The 17,556-nt window shown below is 48.3% G+C and overlaps 1 protein-coding gene and 2 pseudogenes across 1 annotated transcript; 1 reads left to right on the top strand and 2 right to left on the bottom strand.

Annotated features, from left to right (window-relative positions):
- Positions 1 to 1,623: 1,623 nt before the first annotated feature.
- On the top strand, positions 1,624 to 14,138 carry LOC110548746 (triggering receptor expressed on myeloid cells 1). Its single transcript, XM_021637299.2, has 4 exons — positions 1,624 to 1,745; positions 5,335 to 5,685; positions 9,674 to 9,857; positions 13,783 to 14,138. The coding sequence occupies exons 1-4, from the start codon at positions 1,697 to 1,699 to the stop codon at positions 13,883 to 13,885; spliced, it is 687 nt and encodes a 228-aa protein (XP_021492974.1). The 5' UTR covers positions 1,624 to 1,696; the 3' UTR covers positions 13,886 to 14,138.
- LOC110548748 (RNA-binding protein EWS-like) lies at positions 5,707 to 8,198 on the bottom strand (annotated as a pseudogene).
- On the bottom strand, positions 7,794 to 9,247 carry LOC110548747 (RNA-binding protein EWS-like; annotated as a pseudogene).
- Positions 14,139 to 17,556: the final 3,418 nt, after the last annotated feature.

A 17,556-nucleotide genomic window follows, 5' to 3' on the forward strand; every position in this document is an offset into this window, starting at 1 on the left:
CAAAGCTTCTCAGCTGACACAATCTCAGCCACCAAGCTTAATTCTGTAAGTGTGGGAAATTGGCATGGAACTGGTGAGGCTGAGCGTGTTCAAGCCCCGGAAGTCTCAAACTTGAGATGGGCAGGAGTAAGAATAGCTCCCTCCCTGTTCTGAGCCTGCATGCCCTAGGGCACATAGGCTGGCAACCGCCAACTCTCAAGGTTGTCACAGGTAGCCGGCACCTGGATGCAAACAGAGCATCACCAGCATCACAGCCCCAGACAAAGAAACACATTCACCCTGAAAACCTCTTCCCCCTCCCTGGGGTTCCTATAGTACTTGTTCACCATGGAATAAACACCCATAAGTTGTTTCACTAAATGTTGTCTAAGAGTTGCTGTTTCATTGGGACAGCTCTGAGCCAAGAGAGCTGTAGTGCAAACATTCTCCGAGAAGCTCCCCTCCCCTATCACTCCCAGCCGGACCAGGATCCTGTAGACACCACCCTGTCTGGACTTCATTCTTCCTGGCTTGGTGCGCAGTGGTGCCCGGACACCCTGAGGGATGGATCAGAATGCAGAATGATGTGCAGGTACCACATCAAGGCAAGGTTTACAGCAGGGAAGACAGAGCAAGTTGCTTAGTAACAGAGGATGGCCACCCTAGCCAGTGCCACAGATGCTGGTGTGCGGCTGCCATGCGCATCAACCCACGTGTTGATGGCTATGACACAGTCACAGAAGTGACTATACAGGCTGCCTATGAAGGACAGTGCCCCCATCATGCTTTGCTATGGGGTACCTGCCTCATCCCCAGAGGAGAACACAGTTGCTCTGGAGTATCATTAATTAACTCAAAGGTATCTGCGTAGGGTCAGTCAAGCAGGTTGTGTCTGGCTGCCCTGACAAAGGTGGTTACAAGAGGAAATTGGGTTCAGCATATTGAGGAACTGGTGTGTCATGAAGTGCTGGAAAGCATGTCAGGGGTGATGAATTCCTGTTTCTGAAGTGAGAAAGTTGATCGTGTGTTTGAAATGGATGTTGCAGCAGCACAAGAGTTGACTACATAGTTCTCACTGAAATTTTCTGAGGTTGAAAGTGAGCGTATTGGCATACCTCCATCACCTCAGCATGGAGGATGACAGGTTAAAGGTCAGCCTGGGTTGTATTGCAAAACCTTCTCTGAACAAAAACAAGCGAAACTATTTTTTGTGTGATTGAAAAGATTAATTGCTTCTGTAGTGCCTTTAATCTCAGCACTAGGGAGGCAGAGGCAGGCAATTCTCTGTGAGTTCTAGGCCAGCTGGTGGTCTACACGGTAACTTCCAGTACAGCCAGAGTGTCCAAAAACCAAAACCCAAACCAAACCAAAAACAGCACAAAAACCTGAAACAAACAAACAAACAAACAAACAAAAGAACCCAACCAGCCAACCAATCCAACAAAAAACAAACAAACAAAAAACAGGATAGAAAAGAATAAATTAATTTTCAAAGAAGAGGAAACAGAGGCTCAAAGAGGTTTAGCTGAGGTTTGAGCACTGGTCTTCTGAACCCCACTGCTGACGTCAGCAGGCAGGGTGGCCAGTGACAAGCACTGTACCTCCCAGGAATGGCCTCATGTCCTGTTGTGAAATTTCCCAGAGAGTCTTTCTGGGGACAGGGTGTCTTACAGCTGTCCCAGCAGCCCACAGAGGCAGTTGGAGCTGAACTTGAAGGATGAGGAAGCCTGGACTCTGGGGGCTGTTGTGGATATTCTTTGTCTCAGGTAAGGCGGGTGGGAGATGGGAGGAGATGAGGGTCCTGGACCAGAACTTCAGGAGCTGTGTGTGTGTGTGTGTGTGTGTGTGTGTGTGTGTGTGGTGTAGGTTACAGGTTGACATTGGGTGTCTTCCTCAATTGCTTTCCGCATTTCTTCCCTTGAGACAGGTTTTTACTCCGTAGCCTGGCTGGCCTGGAACTGCCTCCCCTTTATTGCTTTCCCTTCTTTTGAGTCTCTTATTGAGCCCAGAGCTGGCTTCTTTGTTAGGCCACCTGGCTGGGGTACCTCAGGGGGCCAGTTGTCTCTACCTTCCTGGCGCTGGGACAGAAGTGTACCACCACATTAGACTTTTACACAAACGCTGAAGATCAAGCTCCAGTCCTCACGCCTGCGCAGAGCGCGCTTCACCAACTGAGCAGCTCTAACTCCCTGACACTCTTTCTTGCTGAAGCGCTAAAGCAGTGGTTCTCAACCCATGGGTTGAGACGCCTTGGGTGGCAATGACCCTTTCACTGGAGTCTCCTAAGAAACACAGAAATTTACAGTGTGATTCCTAACAGTAGCAAAATTACAGTTATAAAGTAGCAACTAAATAATTTTTTTTTGGTTGGGGTTACCATAACGTGAGGAACTGTATTAAAAGGCCTTAGCATTGGGAAGGTTGAGAATCACTATCCTAAGCGTACGGCCAATCACACACAGGGCCAAATGCTGCTCATGTTAGGCCAGGCTTCACCTGAGCTCAGAAAATCAGACCCCTGAAGCCGATGAACTGAAATATAAGGAGGGGTGAGTTAAGGAGGCGGGTGGTCTATGCTTGCTTTTGTAAAAATTGATTTATTTTATTTGCATGAGTGTTTGCATACATGTATGTACATGTATTACATACATGTCTGGTACCTGAGGAGGCCAGAAGAAGGCAATCAGATTCCCTTGGAACTGGAGTTAAAGATGGCCGTGAGCTGCTACACAGGCGCTAGGAACCAAATCTTGGTCCTTTGCAAGAGCAGCAAATGCTCTTAACGGCTGCTCTTTGCCTCCCACATGCCAGGCAGAGGCTCTACCACTGAGCTGTAGGTCAATCTGCCATGTGCATGTTGATGTCAGAGACACACATTTTTTTTTTTTTTTGAGACAGAGTCTTTCTGTGTATCCCTGGTTGTCCTGAACTACCTATGTAGACCAGGTTGGCCTCAAACTCACCCAGTGATTATTCTGCTTCTGCCTCCCTAGTGCTGAATTAAACATGTGTGGTTCATTATGTTCAGCCATCTGAATACTATTTCATGTATTGTATTTCATGAAGTGCTTTTTTCTTCTACTCCCCCATGATGCTTTAGATGTGGGCAGCCCATTAGATCCCAAAGATGTAACTCATTTAAAGGATATTTCCCAGGGTTGCCTTGGGCCAGCAAAGCTGCTACTTCAGAGGCCAAAGGTATATAGGCAGAAGCCTGTGTCCGTCCTCACGGGGGTTGTAATCTCAGCCCTTCGGGTGATGCTGGAGCCAGAGAGTTCAGCTTCTCACATCACATATGCTGGACAGGGCTGGCCCAGCCCCCAGCCCCTGTAACATTTCAGTGAGTCAGGGCTTCCATGATGACAGCCCGAGGGTGGAGCCCATGAATCTGTCACAAAGGGTGAATCAGCCATCCTGTGATGAAATGATCAAAACTGATTCAACACAGCCCAATGCCTCTGCTGACCTGTCTGTGTATATGTGGGGACATTCTGCCCCCCAACTTTAAAAAATTAAAAAAATTTCTAACAGGACCTCATGTAGCTCAAGCTGACCTCAAATTTTCTATGTAGCTATGAGTTTCTATGAGTTTGAACTTTTCCCTGATCCGCCAACCTCTGCCTGCTGACTTCTGAGATTACAGGTGCACACTGTCAAACTGGGTATGGGAGGCATTTCCAGGCAGAGCACAAGGAAGCCTGTTTTTTTTTTTTTTTTGTCTTAGAGGCCTAATTGGCTTTTCAGCCTTGCACACCTACAGAACCCTCCATGGGGGTTTGAGTCTTACCAAGGCCAGGTGAGGGCAGAACAAGCCTTCTGGAACCTGACATCCTGTGTGGGGTTCTAAAGAGGTATGTCTTGGCCTGTGTGTGTGCATGTGTCAGTTGTGGTAAGAACAGCAGTAGAAATTTGGGGAAGCGAAAGTCCAATTCACTGATCTGGCATCCTGTCCATGCCTTTGTTGGAGAATGACATCCGGACACTCTCATTCCTGTTTATAACTGAAAACGTTTCCCAATACCCTACACCCAGTGGGTGGGGGGCACACACACCTGGTATCCGGTGCAGGGGGCATCTGACATCCAGTGGGGGGAACACCTGACCCCCAGTGGGGTACACCTTACACAAAGAGGGAGGACATCTTACAACCAGTGAAAAAACATGGCTGTGATTTCTGTCAAAAAGGGAAGGGATTTATTGGCTTAGGTACCAGGGAATCCAGGGATACTGGCTTGAAAACCATCACTCGAAATTGTCAGCTTCCCTCTTTCTCTCTGCTCTCTTCTGTTCGGCTCATTCTCAGGCAGCTGATTCCTATGTGGTAAAGATAGAGGAATTGGAATTTCACATCCTGCAGATCATCAGCCTCTGCGTAAGGTTTTGAATAGTCACAGAACAGGTTTTGATGGGCTCACCCTAGTCACGCGCCTATCCCTAAGCCAATCTGTGTGGCCAGGGTCTTAGGACTCTTAATCCTCCTCATGGGAAGATGGGTAGGCCCATCAGCTGAGCCACAGAGGATGGCTACCATGAGAAAGAAGTGCTTTGTGACTCAAAGAAGGGAGAAAATGGTGCCAGACAGGCAGAATTCCTATCCATCGTGCCCATGATACCTTATCTAATTTGTTTTTCTTGATACTTCCTTGGTGGCTCCTGAACTGATGATCTCTTTGTCCTGACTTAGATGGAGCCCCTCAAACTTCCTAGGTATCATCCTGTGCTTGGCGAAGATCCTTATATCCACTCTTTACCATTCCCCATCATGCCCTGGCCATTCATGTCTTCAGTCAGGCTGTGCTATCTTTCTAAAGGATGGTTTAGGACTAGAGAAATAAATAACATGGTCAGTGAGGTGCTGCCATACAAGCAGGAGGACCTGAGTTTGGTCCTCAGAAGTCACGTAAAAAAGCCAGATATGGTAGCATGCACAATTAATCCCAGCACTAGGGAGGAAAAGGCAGCTGGATCTCTGTGACTCAATGACCAGACAGCCCAGCTGAATTGTCCCACGTAAAGAGTGAGAGACCTTGGGAAAAAAGGTAACCAAACGGATAGTATTTTAGATGTGTATGGTACCTGAGGTTGGCCTGTGGGCAGCACAGGCATGTGCATACCACATGTATACACACGCACATACATACATTGACATGTACTCACAAAAGGGTTATTTATAAAGTTTGATTCCCATGGATCGCATATCATTGGCTCTTATAGTGAAACAAATGTTTGTTTAGTATAAGAGCCATCAAATAACGTTTTCACAAACAAACAGACAAACACCAAACAACTCCTTCCCAGTGGAGTTTGGACAGAGATTACTCCCTCCAGAGCCGGTTTCCTTTTTCTTATTTATAGAAACTCAAGCTGCCATTGACCTGCCTGAAGAAAGGTATGACCTAGTTGAGGGGCAGACCTTGACAGTGAGATGTCCCTTCAACATGAAGTATGCCAGCAGCCGGAGGGCTTGGCAGAGGCTTCAGGCTGGAAAGGAGCCCTTGAATCTGGTGGTCACTGAAAAGTCATCTACACCCAGGGAGTTCCGTGTGGGGAAGTACATACTGAAAGATGACCCTGGGGAGTCCATGCTAATTGTTGAAATGACTGACCTTCAAGTGACAGACTCTGGATTGTATCGCTGTGTGATTTACCATCCTTCGCAGGAGCCTGTTCTGCTCTTCTATCCTGTCCGCCTGGTGGTGGCCAAGGGTGAGTGACCAGGAAGGGTCTGGGGAGAGGGTAGAGAGAGGTGGGCAAGGCATGGATGGAGCTGATGGGGTACACTGTGTATTCAGTTGTTAATTCTGTACTGGCAGAGAGCTAAGTGTTGGTAGGATTCTGGTGTTGACACTTCTGAGGCCCATTACCAGGTTTTCTATTTGCCCTTCCTAACCTGCCTAAGGTAATCTAGAATTGTATCTGATTGGCTTTGATAAAGAGCTAATGCCCAATATCTGTGCAGGAAGTAGAGGGTGGAGCTTTTGGAGAAAGAGAGAGATGATGAGAGAATGAGACGACGGGAGAAGAAACGAGATGTAGGAGATTTGCCAGGGATACAGAGATGAATGGACAGACCAGAGTAAAGCAGAGTGATGGGACGTAGTGTCAGGATTAGTCAGAATGAGCTTAGAGCAGCCAGGAGACAGCTAGAAGGCCAAAGCTTTAAATATTAAAAAGCCTCTGTGTAGTTACTTGTATCATTGGTGGGTCTGTTTTTTTCAAAATCTCGCTTGTCATTCAAGGCTCTTGGCAGGCACTTGGCCTAGTAGTAACTAGGGGATCTTGTATATAGATTCCCCTTGGGATGAGGTGAGCAGTAGACTTGGAACATGATTTAGTTCCATTTCTGAGACCTCTGTTTAGAAGTCATGTCCTTAGGAAGCCTTTCTTTTTCAACTAACCATTTAGCTTGCTTTAATACTTCTTGAGAACACGTTGTGGCCAACATTATAAATATGAAACTATACATTTAGAGCATTTTCGGGCTTAAAAGAAACAGCTGTTCCATCAAAGGTTCAGAAGACCTCATGGTGCCACCTCATTTTCCTCCACACAGGTCACCTTGGTTCAGGCCATGGCCACCTCACCTCCGAAGCAATCTCTGGATGCTTTTCAAAGTCTGCACAATTCTTTATGGCCTTTTTTCTCCCCACGAGCCACCAGTGCTGTCTCTGCCATGGTCACAGTCCAGAGGTGGGAAGGGCCAGGGAGGATGTGCTCAGGTTTATCCTGGTTGCACATTCTCTTCTCCAGGCAAAGTTCTAGTTTCCACAGCCCCGCCTGGACTCTTGCTTAGTGCTGGACATTACTTCCTCCAGAGGGGGTTCTCTCTGGAATCTCAGAGCCTTTTTGGGAAGAAACTCTCTTTGTTTCCTCCATGACCTCCTATATGACCTATGGATCCTTAGGATCTCCGGGGCCATCAGGGCCTCCGCAGATTGGTGGTGGCATTCCTCTGCACTCAGGGTGGTATAACACTCTACATGCTGTTTGTTGGAGGCTTCTTTCAGGCAAGAGAACATTTCAGTTTACTTGCTTGAGAATCTCCCATCAAGCTACTCCATGGCAACCTTGTCAGTTGTCAGATCTCCCTAGGACACAATGGCATCATTTTCAGGTTTGTTTCTGTATCCAGGTAGATGTGGAGTAGGGGTTTCCAAGTTCTCTTGCTCATCTGAACAACCTCTCCTTGCTTAAAGAAATCTTGGAGGTCTTCCAAAGTCACACTGTGGTTTAATCCTTGGACATGAATTGCATTGTTGGCAGGCAGAATCTTCGTCAAGATTTATAGGGAGATCTATAATGGGCCAAGCCTGCCCCTTCAGCCATGGATCCACCAGGCTTATTGAAGCCTCCTACCTCTCTAGCGCCCATTTCACTCTGTTCTCTATGCCTATTTCTGCCTACTTCCTACTTCTGTTAGGATTAAATATTTTCCCTTTCCCATCCACTCCTATTCCAACTGTCTTCTGGTCCAGGAAATGCTCCAGACCCCTGCCCATAAACGCCTATGCTGCTGGGTGGGCTCTGTGGAATAAGATTTGCCACCCGTAGATGCTGCTTTATTGGTTATATTGACTTGGCTGGCTGTAGGGTCTAATCTGAGTGGGGTAATTAGAGGGAGACTGCCTCCCATACCTGCTTTGCTGACCTTAGCTGCTCTGCAGTCTATACCTGCTTGACTGCCCATACGTGTTCTGCTGAGAGGAACCGTTACGATCATAACCATTTGGCTGAGAAGAGGAATGGCTGGCATGAGGATGACCCCAGCGGGAGGACCAGAAGATCAGAAATAATAATAATAATAATAAAGACTCGGAAAGGGCTCAGGAGGTCTTGCACAACTGTTTTATGCTAAGCAAGTTTATTGAGGAGTGTAACGTCAGTTGGCCACGGTGGCACTCACCTTTATTCCCAGCACTTGAAAGGCAGAGGCAGGTGGATCTCTGAGTTCAAGACTAGCTTGGGCTACAAAGTGAGTTCCAGGACAGCCAGAGCTATATAATAAGATCCTAACTCAAACAAACAAACAAACAAACAAACAACGAACAAAAAGCTCAGCATCTTCTATGCCGTTTGCAGGGAGTGGAGTAGGCTGGGAAACAGGACAGAATCAGCAGAAAGTTTTCATACAGTGGGGCAAAGTCAGCGGGATCCAATCGAGCAATACTGCACAAAGGGAGCACAGGAAAGCTCAAGGGCGCAATAGACCCATTGCTCATCAGCCACGGGACCGATAGCTCTAGTCTTTCCAGCCAGGATCCAGGTTCTCAGGAACTGAAACCTTAAGTCCTTTGAGACCCTGGCCCTTGCCTCAGATCAAACCTTGCCATGTTTGCTTTTGGGCAAGAGCACAGAACTTCTGTTCCCTGTGTCTTTTCATCGGGGCCTGTAAGAAAATCTTGGATTCAGTCTGATTCCCGACAGAACAGTGTGGGTCTGCGCTGACTGGCTGCCTCGGGTGGCTTCCCCGGGATACCGCCTTCGCACTGTCCACATCCTTGGGCTGGCTCTAACCTCCTGTGCTACACTGGAGTTGACCAATCTCAGCAGACTCTTTGCTACCCTGTGGTCTCCCAGGCACGGTGGCTGCTATCTGCTGACATAGGCTGGGTAAGCAGGCTGAGTGCTGTGTGCCAGCTGAGCTGCATAGAAGGTCTTAGTGGTGGTGACAGTGGTAGGAGTAGTGTCATAAGCACCGTGTCATACCCCTGGACAGGCTAGCTATATTCCTGGAAGGCAGCTGGAGGCTGTCCAAAAGAAGTTGCATATGCAGTCTGCACATAGGGCGGTCTAAGGCCTGGGTATAGCTGACATAAACAGGGTGTCCACAGGGTCCATATATTGGTGGCCTGTGTGACTGGCTGGTGTCTGCATGTCCCTGAACTGACTGGGCTGTGAACACTATATTCCTGCTGGCTTGCAAGTCGGCTGTAATCCATGGATGCTGTGATCTCTTCTTAGGAAGCTCTTGAGGTCTACTCTCCTCATCCCAAGAAGCCGTTGGTGGCCCTCCCACGGGATTCTAAACCGTGTAACTCAGGCTGAGGGCACAAACCACCTGAAGACCTTATTTCAAATGCAGACCCTGGCTCGGTAGACCTGAGTGACATTTGCTTAGGAAGAACAAGTCTCTAGGCTCACTCCCATAGGGACCCATGTACCTACAAGCCCCGCCTATGAATTTCTGAATTCCCCAAGGAGGAGCAGGTGCCTTGGGGGCTCTCCATCCCCAGCGAGTAATAGTGGATGCACCAAGGATGGCAGAGAAGGAGGGAACAGGCCTCCCTCCCTAGAACCAGGAGAGTCTGTGCCAAGCCTAAGACGGGGCTCAGATGCAGCCAGTAAAGGACAATTTCAGAGTCACGTGACTTACACAGGCTGAGAGAATGGTGTAAGGGAGAGGATGGGGCAGAGGGAGAGGTGAATGCAGCAGGCAAGAGCATTCCCATAACTCAAACATCCTGAGAAGTCTTTTCTGAAGCCTCTTCCCACCCTTCCTCCTTTTCTCCTTCCATTCCTTTTTACTGATTTGGGCTGACTTTACACTATTTCTTTGAAGTTTAGCAACAAAACAAAACCTTGCTTCTTGAATGGTTCCATTTTTCTTCCCCTACTCATCCGTCCATCCATCCATCCATCCATCCATCCATCCATCCATCCATCCATCAATCACCTATCAACCCTCTTCTTGCAGCTTCTTCAGATGCATCCACTCCTGACATCACTCCTACTTCAAGGCCGACTAAGGTTTCCATCCTCACTACCACAAAAGGCCTGCCCAAAGACCCAACTGTGACCCGATCTCTCCCCAAGTCCACTGCTGCTGTCACTTCTCCTAACCCTGGAGTCACCTTCACAAATGTACCAAGAGTTAACAGGTACGTTTCCTGGGCTCCCGGTTTGGACACCCCTTGTTTATTATCCTTGTGCTGAGAAGGTATGAGGAGGGGGATGGGCGTGGAGTAGGAGCAGACTTGAGTCACCTCAGTCCGTGCAGAAATGTCCAGGGAGGGAGGAAGTGGCAGAGGTAGGCAGATCTCGGTGAGTTCAAGGGAAGCCTGCACTACATAGTGAGTTCGAGGACAGCCAGAGCTGCGTAAAGAAACCCTGACTAAAACAAACAAACAAACAAACAAACAAACAAACAATCATCCTTCAACAACCCTACATGCTCCTCAGAATCATAATGTTAATAAACAGACACTTTTTATGTCAGAAAAAACATAAAGCTCAGTCATTTGCCTGTTTTTAGCCGTTGATACTGCTTTCATTTAAAAATATTTCTGATGCTGTTATTTTTGTTTTTCAAGACAGGATTTTTCTGTGTAACCTTGGCTGTCCTGCAACTCACTCTGTAGACCAGGCTGGCCTCAAGCTCAGAGACCCACCTGCCTCTCCAGGCTGATTTTTAAAATCTTTTATATTAACAAAATTTCCCTGAAAGAATTAGAGCATTTATGCCACTTTGCATGCTACCGTATATACAAACTGTCTTCTAAATATCAGGATTTTGGGGGCTGAAGAGATGGCTCACTGGTTAAGAGCACTAGCTGCTTCTCTAGAGAATCTGGGTTTGATCCCCGGGACCCACACGGTGTCTGACAATCATCTGTATCTCCAGTCCCAGGGGATGCGCTGCCCTCTCTGGCTTCCGTGGGCACTGCACCTACATGGTGTATAAACACAGCCCAGGCAAACACTCGTAGACATAAATAAGATCATTTTAAACTATTTTGCAGACGAGCCACAGTGCAGAAGCGAGGCAGTGTTGCCACAGGGTGGCCGTCTGGGCTTCGTGTGCTAAGACATTCCTCCTAGGGCTGAGCATATGGCTCGGAGCGTGGGCTAAGATGCCACACGGTTCCGGCTCCATCTTCAGCACCGAGAAAAGGATCTTCTTAGTGAAATAGATGTGAAGTGCTCATGACACTCATTTCTATGTGAGGGCGGACCCTTGCTCCCAGCTTGAAGGCTGACTCCCCACCCCGCCTTTGCATTGTTTCGAGTGTCTGGCATGAAGTGTAGGAGTACAGGTCCTCGTTTAGCCTTCGTGGACTAAATAAAATCTAGTGAGAGTCAGCAAGAAATGTTAATTTTTAATTAGGTGTGTGTGAGTGCACGTGCATAGACTTGCAAGAGGTATTTTGGATCCCTTGGGGTTAGAGTTACAGGAAGCTGTGAGTCCATTGTGGGTGCCGGGAATACAACCTGGGCTCTCTGGAATAACGGCATATGCTCTTAAGCATGGAGCTATCTCCCCAGGAGTTAGTTTTGCTTCGTTGCCTCTGTTTTCAAGGCACAGGATGCATGTACTCTGCTCACACAGTGACCACTGCTATACCTTTTCCGCCTGCTCACACTACACAGTGTGACTGTAGCGTGGGATCATTCGCCAACACTGGTTACTTTGTTGGTTGGAGTCCAGGCAGGACAATAGCAGCCACCCCAGCTGTCCACAAGAGAAGTGTTTGAATTCAATAAGTTGTCTTCCCAGGTGACGGAAGAACAGAGACCCTGCCCTGTTGATGGGCGGGCATTGCAGGGAGCCCTTTCTTCCTGTGGTGGGGTTACTTCCTTGTCGGTAGGGCACTGGAAAGTAAACCTTGTGAAAACATTCTAGGAAGTCATCCCTGGCAGAATCATAGGGAAGTGAGACTGGGAAGGGAAGGAAGTCAAGAAAGGGTCATAAACAGGGCCAGTCTCTCAGGTGTGGCATAGGCTGGCTCCTGCCAGGGAGTCTGGGTAACACCTGAAACGGCTTCTATCAGAGGCAGAAGGCCTGGAGTATATATATTCCTACATCCACTCATCTATAAGGGAAGCCCTAAGCAATGCATGGGTACACGATTCCCACCACCTCAAGGGTCCCACACAGTCTGCACACAGCCTGAGAAAAAGATGCGTGAATTGCTGCTGTAAAGGGGTATGTCCTAGATCCCAACACATGAAAACAGCACAGGGTTCCAAGGAAATACCATGGACCACTGGCAGGTTAGACTGGGGAAGACTAGCAAAGGCCAGAAGCAAGGCCTTTCGAGCAGCAGGCTCCCCTGGGGGGGCTGAGGGTGGCACCAGGGAAGGTGCTGTGGAGGCCACAAGATGAGAGACAGGAGCTGGCGTTTCTCGGCTGGTTGCCTCTCCAGCACTCTGAGCTGCTGGACTTTGGGGCTAGTGTCCCCTTGATAGGACAGGAGGTTGGAGAGGATGTCAGCGTGCGTGGGCAGGCTGCCTCAGTGCAGTACCATCTGAAAGCGTGCATGCAGTGCTTGCTGTTATAGTTTTGATCTATTCCTTAATTGTACTCAATTCTATTTCCCAGAGATTTTCCATGACCCCTCCCCATATCTCTATCTCTATATCTGTATTTCTGTATCTCTCTATCTGTCTATAATCTATATATCTATAATATGTATCTCTATATCTCAGGCCAATAGAACTTTACACTGCTATGTAGTATAGCTGTACCTAGGATTATTCACTAAACCATCTTTGCTTTAGTTACTAAGCAGATCATTGACCAAGCCATTGCATTCTACTTATTTTTTTAGACAAGTTCTCTTTCTGTGGCTCATGCTGGCTGGAGACTTGTGATCTTTCTCCCTGCTCAGTGCTGGGATTATGGGCATGAGACATGTCTGGCTTTGTTAGTCATTAAGATGTGACATGTAGAGGCCATGACGGCTTTGTGCTCACATATAAGCACCAGGGAAACCAGTATTGTTAAGCATCCATTGTTGTTTCTTCAAAGGAAGAGATGAACAGCCTGATTGCTGCCCAGAAGGCTGGGATTGGCTGTGGTTAATGGCCTGCTGTCCTGTGCATCCAGTCTCTGTGTGGCCAAGTCACACCTGCCCTCCTCCCCCCGATTTTATGTTTATCTCAGTCATTCTCCCTATACCCTCATCTTGAGCATTGTTTCTCAGGAGGCCATTTGCACTTTGAAAAGAGTTTCAATGTTATTGTGTTGTTCATGCTCTGTTGTGCACACAGGAATGAGTTCGTTAGAACCAGGAAGCTCTTTTTTCCTAAGTTGTCCTGTGCTTACATATGCCTAAAATAAACTGCCGGGTGTCAGGCTCTAGATGTTTCAACCAGCACTGTCTACTGAAGGTTACTGAAATGGATTTCCTTCTTCCCTCATGTAGATGGCCACTGTGCTGGCCATGGCGTTTGTGCAGGACCACCTCCCCACACTTATATATCATTAATACCCCATGTGCCCTCTATGTGACTCATTGTCACTCCTTCTGTCCCTGTGTCCTGTCATGCAGAGTACTTGAGTCCCCTCCTCTGCTTCCCTATATGCTCAGGGTCAGGCAGAGTTTTCCCTCCTGTGTGGGTATCTTTCCTATATCTATTGCTGTCTGCCTGGAACTTAGAGAATCATTTTGCTAAAATCATGACAAATGCACAGTGGACTTTTCAGTACAGTTAGATTCTTCTTGGCTTTTTGGATGGGAAAATGAAGCTAAAGGTGAGGGGACCATCCTCAGAAGCTGGTCAGAATGCTGGCAACAGAGATCAGGTTCCCTAATATGGACCCCACTCCATTCCTCAGAGAAGGCCATGATGCTGGGTTAACCCTTCCTCCAGTATGCATCTCCTGGACCTGAACTCTATGCTCTCCACTAAAGGTGTTTCTCATTGGTTATTTTAGGAGGTGAACATCTAAACTGCATAGGGTCAGAGGCTGTGGGAAAGCTGCACGAAGGACCTAAGTTGGAAAGATTGGATGGGAAGAATTTCCTAGACTCTGCAGCATGGATGGTCATTGCCTTAACCTTCAATCTCCTCTCTCCACAGGGCCTCCATAACCAGTATTGTTGTTCTCGTGGTCTGTGGACTCTTCAGTAAGACTCTGATCTTCACTGTCTTGTTTGCTGTCACACAAAGGTCATATGGATGACAGAGCATGAACAGTGACCTCTGACTTCCAGCCATGGCTGTCTCACAGGAGGAACTGGGGTGGAGGGCTAAGATGAAGCTGTGACAGGAACTGAGGCTGTGATTGCAGGTGACATCTAAGGCTCGGGATGCTCACTCTCCTCAGCTCAGCAGTCATCTGGGATGTGTGACCTCAGAAGAGAGGAAGCAACCTCAGCACACGCTGGCCGTTCCCCCTAATAGGAGGGTTTATGAAATAAAGAGAGCCCAGGTCATCTCCCTGTCACCTTTTGTGGGAGAAGTGAGGTCTAGGGGTCACCGTTGACATTTCCACCCCTTGTCTGTCCCTTCCGTGGTCCAGTTCTAGCCACCTAGATGGGGTCCTTGATCATGAAGCATCCTGCCCTCCAGCCTCTGGGGCCTTCCTCTCTAGGAGTCAGACACTCAGATTTCTGCCTCCATCTGTGGTTCTCTGGACACTCCCAAACACTTGGAAGAGAGGGTGGCATCCATAGGGTTGGATCAATACATGATATCAGTATGCTGTGTTTCATCATTGACTCCTCATGCAACCTATAAAAGCTAAAGCTTATGTGACCAGAGTGAGGCCACAGGAGTAATAGGCCACCACCTCCTGGCAGGAATGCAATCTAGAAAGTTTCCTTGCTGAAGGGCTCCAAAGACAGAGAGATGGAGAGCCAGGCTCTGCTGCTAGCTGAATACCCCTTTCCTGTACAGAGGCAGAAGTCAGCATGGGAGGGGACAGGAGCCCATCCCAGGCTGTCCCCTGTGCCTCTACCTTCCACTCACCTTCTTTCTCCTCTAGTCTCCTCCCAGGAGCCTTATGGCGCCAATGCTTTCTCTGGGACACACAACATTTTCTTTTTTTCCACCTCTTTAGTCTCTAAAGACAAAGTGATGCCATGGGTACATGAGTTCGTTCTACTTCAGCAATGGCTGAGGCCAGCTTCATCCTAAAGTCCCCAAGAGCAAACACGTCTCACCACATAGCAGCCAGCTCACTTGACCTCAGCCAGAAGGCTGACAAGGGGCTGGACCACTCATCTCCAGTCAGGAAAGCATGCTGCTGTCAGGGAGACTTTCCCCTACCCATGAAGTGACCCCATGTCTCATGGCATGCTTCTACCACATAGGGACATTTCACTGGGAACATGGCTCCCTGTATAATCCCACCCTGGCATGGCCCTGAGGAGACACAGGGTATGTGCAGCCCCACAACCTCCAACCTGTGGGGAGAGGCCTCAGTGGAGTTCACTGTGTCTTGGTCCTCGGCATGAGTCTTTGGAAGACTGGTCCAGAAACTCATCATCGCAGTTTGTTTGTTTTTTGAACCAAGCAGGGGTTTATGGCGCAGTAGGTAAAATTCTTCCTGAGCAAGCCTGAACAACTAACCTGAGGACCAGGTTAGCATGGGCTCTACCTACAGCCTCAGCACTGGGGTAGCTGAGACAGGCACCTTCCTGGGGCTTGCTCACCAGCTAGAGACCCTCTTCTGTTCAGTGAGAGACCCTGTTTCAACAACAACAACCACCACATACACACACAAACACACAGGTCCATGCGGAAGTTGTGTGGTGTCTGTCATAGTCCATAAGTTGTCAGCTTGCCATAGCCTAGAAGTCACAGGTGAAGAGACCCTCAGTTGAGGAATTTCCCCCGTGGGCGTGTCTGTGCTGTGAACTTAGTTTGGTGGTAGGCAGTTGTACTGTGTTTCCCAGCAGCACCTGGGCTGATGGGCAGGAAATGGATGTGTCAGCCCAGGCAGGAAAGATATGTGTGTGCGTTTCTCCCGCAGATCTGTCCAGGCACTGTTTGATTCTAGATAGGAACAGAGGAAACACACTGGATCAAAGATTCTATTTCTGTCAGGAATGGCTAGATCCATTAGGGCAAGGCCTGTGCACTAGGTCAGCCTCCTGGTCTTACTTGGGGCGGGGGAAATAAGTTTTCCATTGGGTGTTAAAATTAGCTCTTTTAAAATTGCTGGTATCAGATGGCAGTGGAAACTCAGGCATTCCATAAGCCTGACATGATGCTATAGCGTTACAGACTTTCAGATAAGCCACTGTATTAATGACAGGGGTGTGGGCAAAAGCTCAAAACTGACCAGAAGGCAGGTCCAGTGGAACGAAGTTCTGATGGGATGGAGGTCAATGGCCATCGAGGCAGTTCTGCACACCAGTGAACAGAAGAAGCTCCTGGCAGCTGGATGGGTGGCTGCCTCACTGGAAGCCAGTCTTGAGGCGGTCAGTGGTGATTCTCCAGGGAGCCCTTCCTTCTCCAGAATAAATGATGAATTTCAAGTGGAGGAATGAAGTGAGAGGTTTTATTTTTAATTTTTTTTCCTTGAGAACTTAAAACCCTTGGGCAGTGGGAGGGGTTCTGAGGGTGAATATGTTTGATTCTATGGGGCCAGGGGCTCCAGGAAACTTAATCTACATGTAAGAAAACAGCCCTTATCATAAGAGGGGAAAGCAGTACTTAATTATCCTCTGGGCGGGGGAAGAGCTCCAAGTACAACTGAAGAACATTGGTTGAAAACCAAGACACCAAGACACTAAGACACCAAGACATCTCATTAATATAGGATGAATGTTTCCAGGAATCCCCAGGTGCTTGCTGAATGGGTTTCTTACCAGGAAAGGGTTGGGCTTGAAATCTCCTGAGGGCTATGTGATCTGGGGTTTCCCAGATCAGGTGGCGAGGGAACCTCGTTGAGAAAGGGAGCCTGTTGTCATTCCTGAGCTCAGAGGCTATCTGGAAACCCTCGACCTCGACCTTTTAGCAGATGTCCCTTCCTCACCCCACACCCATGCTTGCAGAAGTTGTGTGGCATCTGCCATAGTTCTCAGGTTGTCAACTTGCCATAGCCTAGAAGTCATCAGCGAAGAGAGCCTCTGTTGAAGAATTGTCCCCTGTGGGCATGCCTGTGCCATGCTGCATTATCTTGAGTGTTGACTGAGGTGGGAGGGTTCACCCTGTTTATGGGTGCCATCATTTCGTAGGCTCGGCCCAATGGTGTACAAGAACAAGGAAACCTAGTTGATGGGAAGCAGGGAGACCACAGAGGTCCCGCTGTTTAGTCTTGGTCAGCGCTTCACTGTGCATGTGATACGACTAGCTGCTTTAAGTTCCTGTCTTGGTTCCCTACAATAACGGACGAAGGTCTGGAATTGTAAAACATATTAGCCCTTTCTCCCCTTGGTTGATTTTTTTTTTTTTAAATCAGGATATTTTTCTCACAGCATCAGAATGAAACTGGAACATTGGTGCACAGCTGTTATCCCAGAACTTGGGAGGGAGAGGCAAGAGGGCGGAAGATTTGAGAACAGTCTGGACTGTGTAGTGAAACCCCATCTGAAAGAGAAAAATACATAAAAATGAAGAGCAGTTCAGACCCAGTGCCTGTACTCACGGCACGCCGTGTCTGTGTCCTAAGGTAGTGGTCGAATTGGACTCTTAAGCCGAATCACCTAGGCTGCTTGTTAAAGTGCAGCTTTCTTGGTCCTTCTGCAGGCTGGTGCACACAGGGCCTGTGAGGGTAGAGCCCAGAGGTGACCGTGCATTCCTGGCTCCCTGAGGGATTCAGCCCCAGAGCCATGCTGAGATCCGTGAGTAGAATGAGACAAACGATGAGCCAAGGTCTGAGGAGATGCCTCTGTTGGCAAAGTG

The sequence above is a fragment of the Meriones unguiculatus genome, chromosome 16 (assembly GCF_030254825.1).
Source record: "Meriones unguiculatus strain TT.TT164.6M chromosome 16, Bangor_MerUng_6.1, whole genome shotgun sequence".
Lineage (NCBI taxonomy): Eukaryota > Metazoa > Chordata > Mammalia > Rodentia > Muridae > Meriones > Meriones unguiculatus.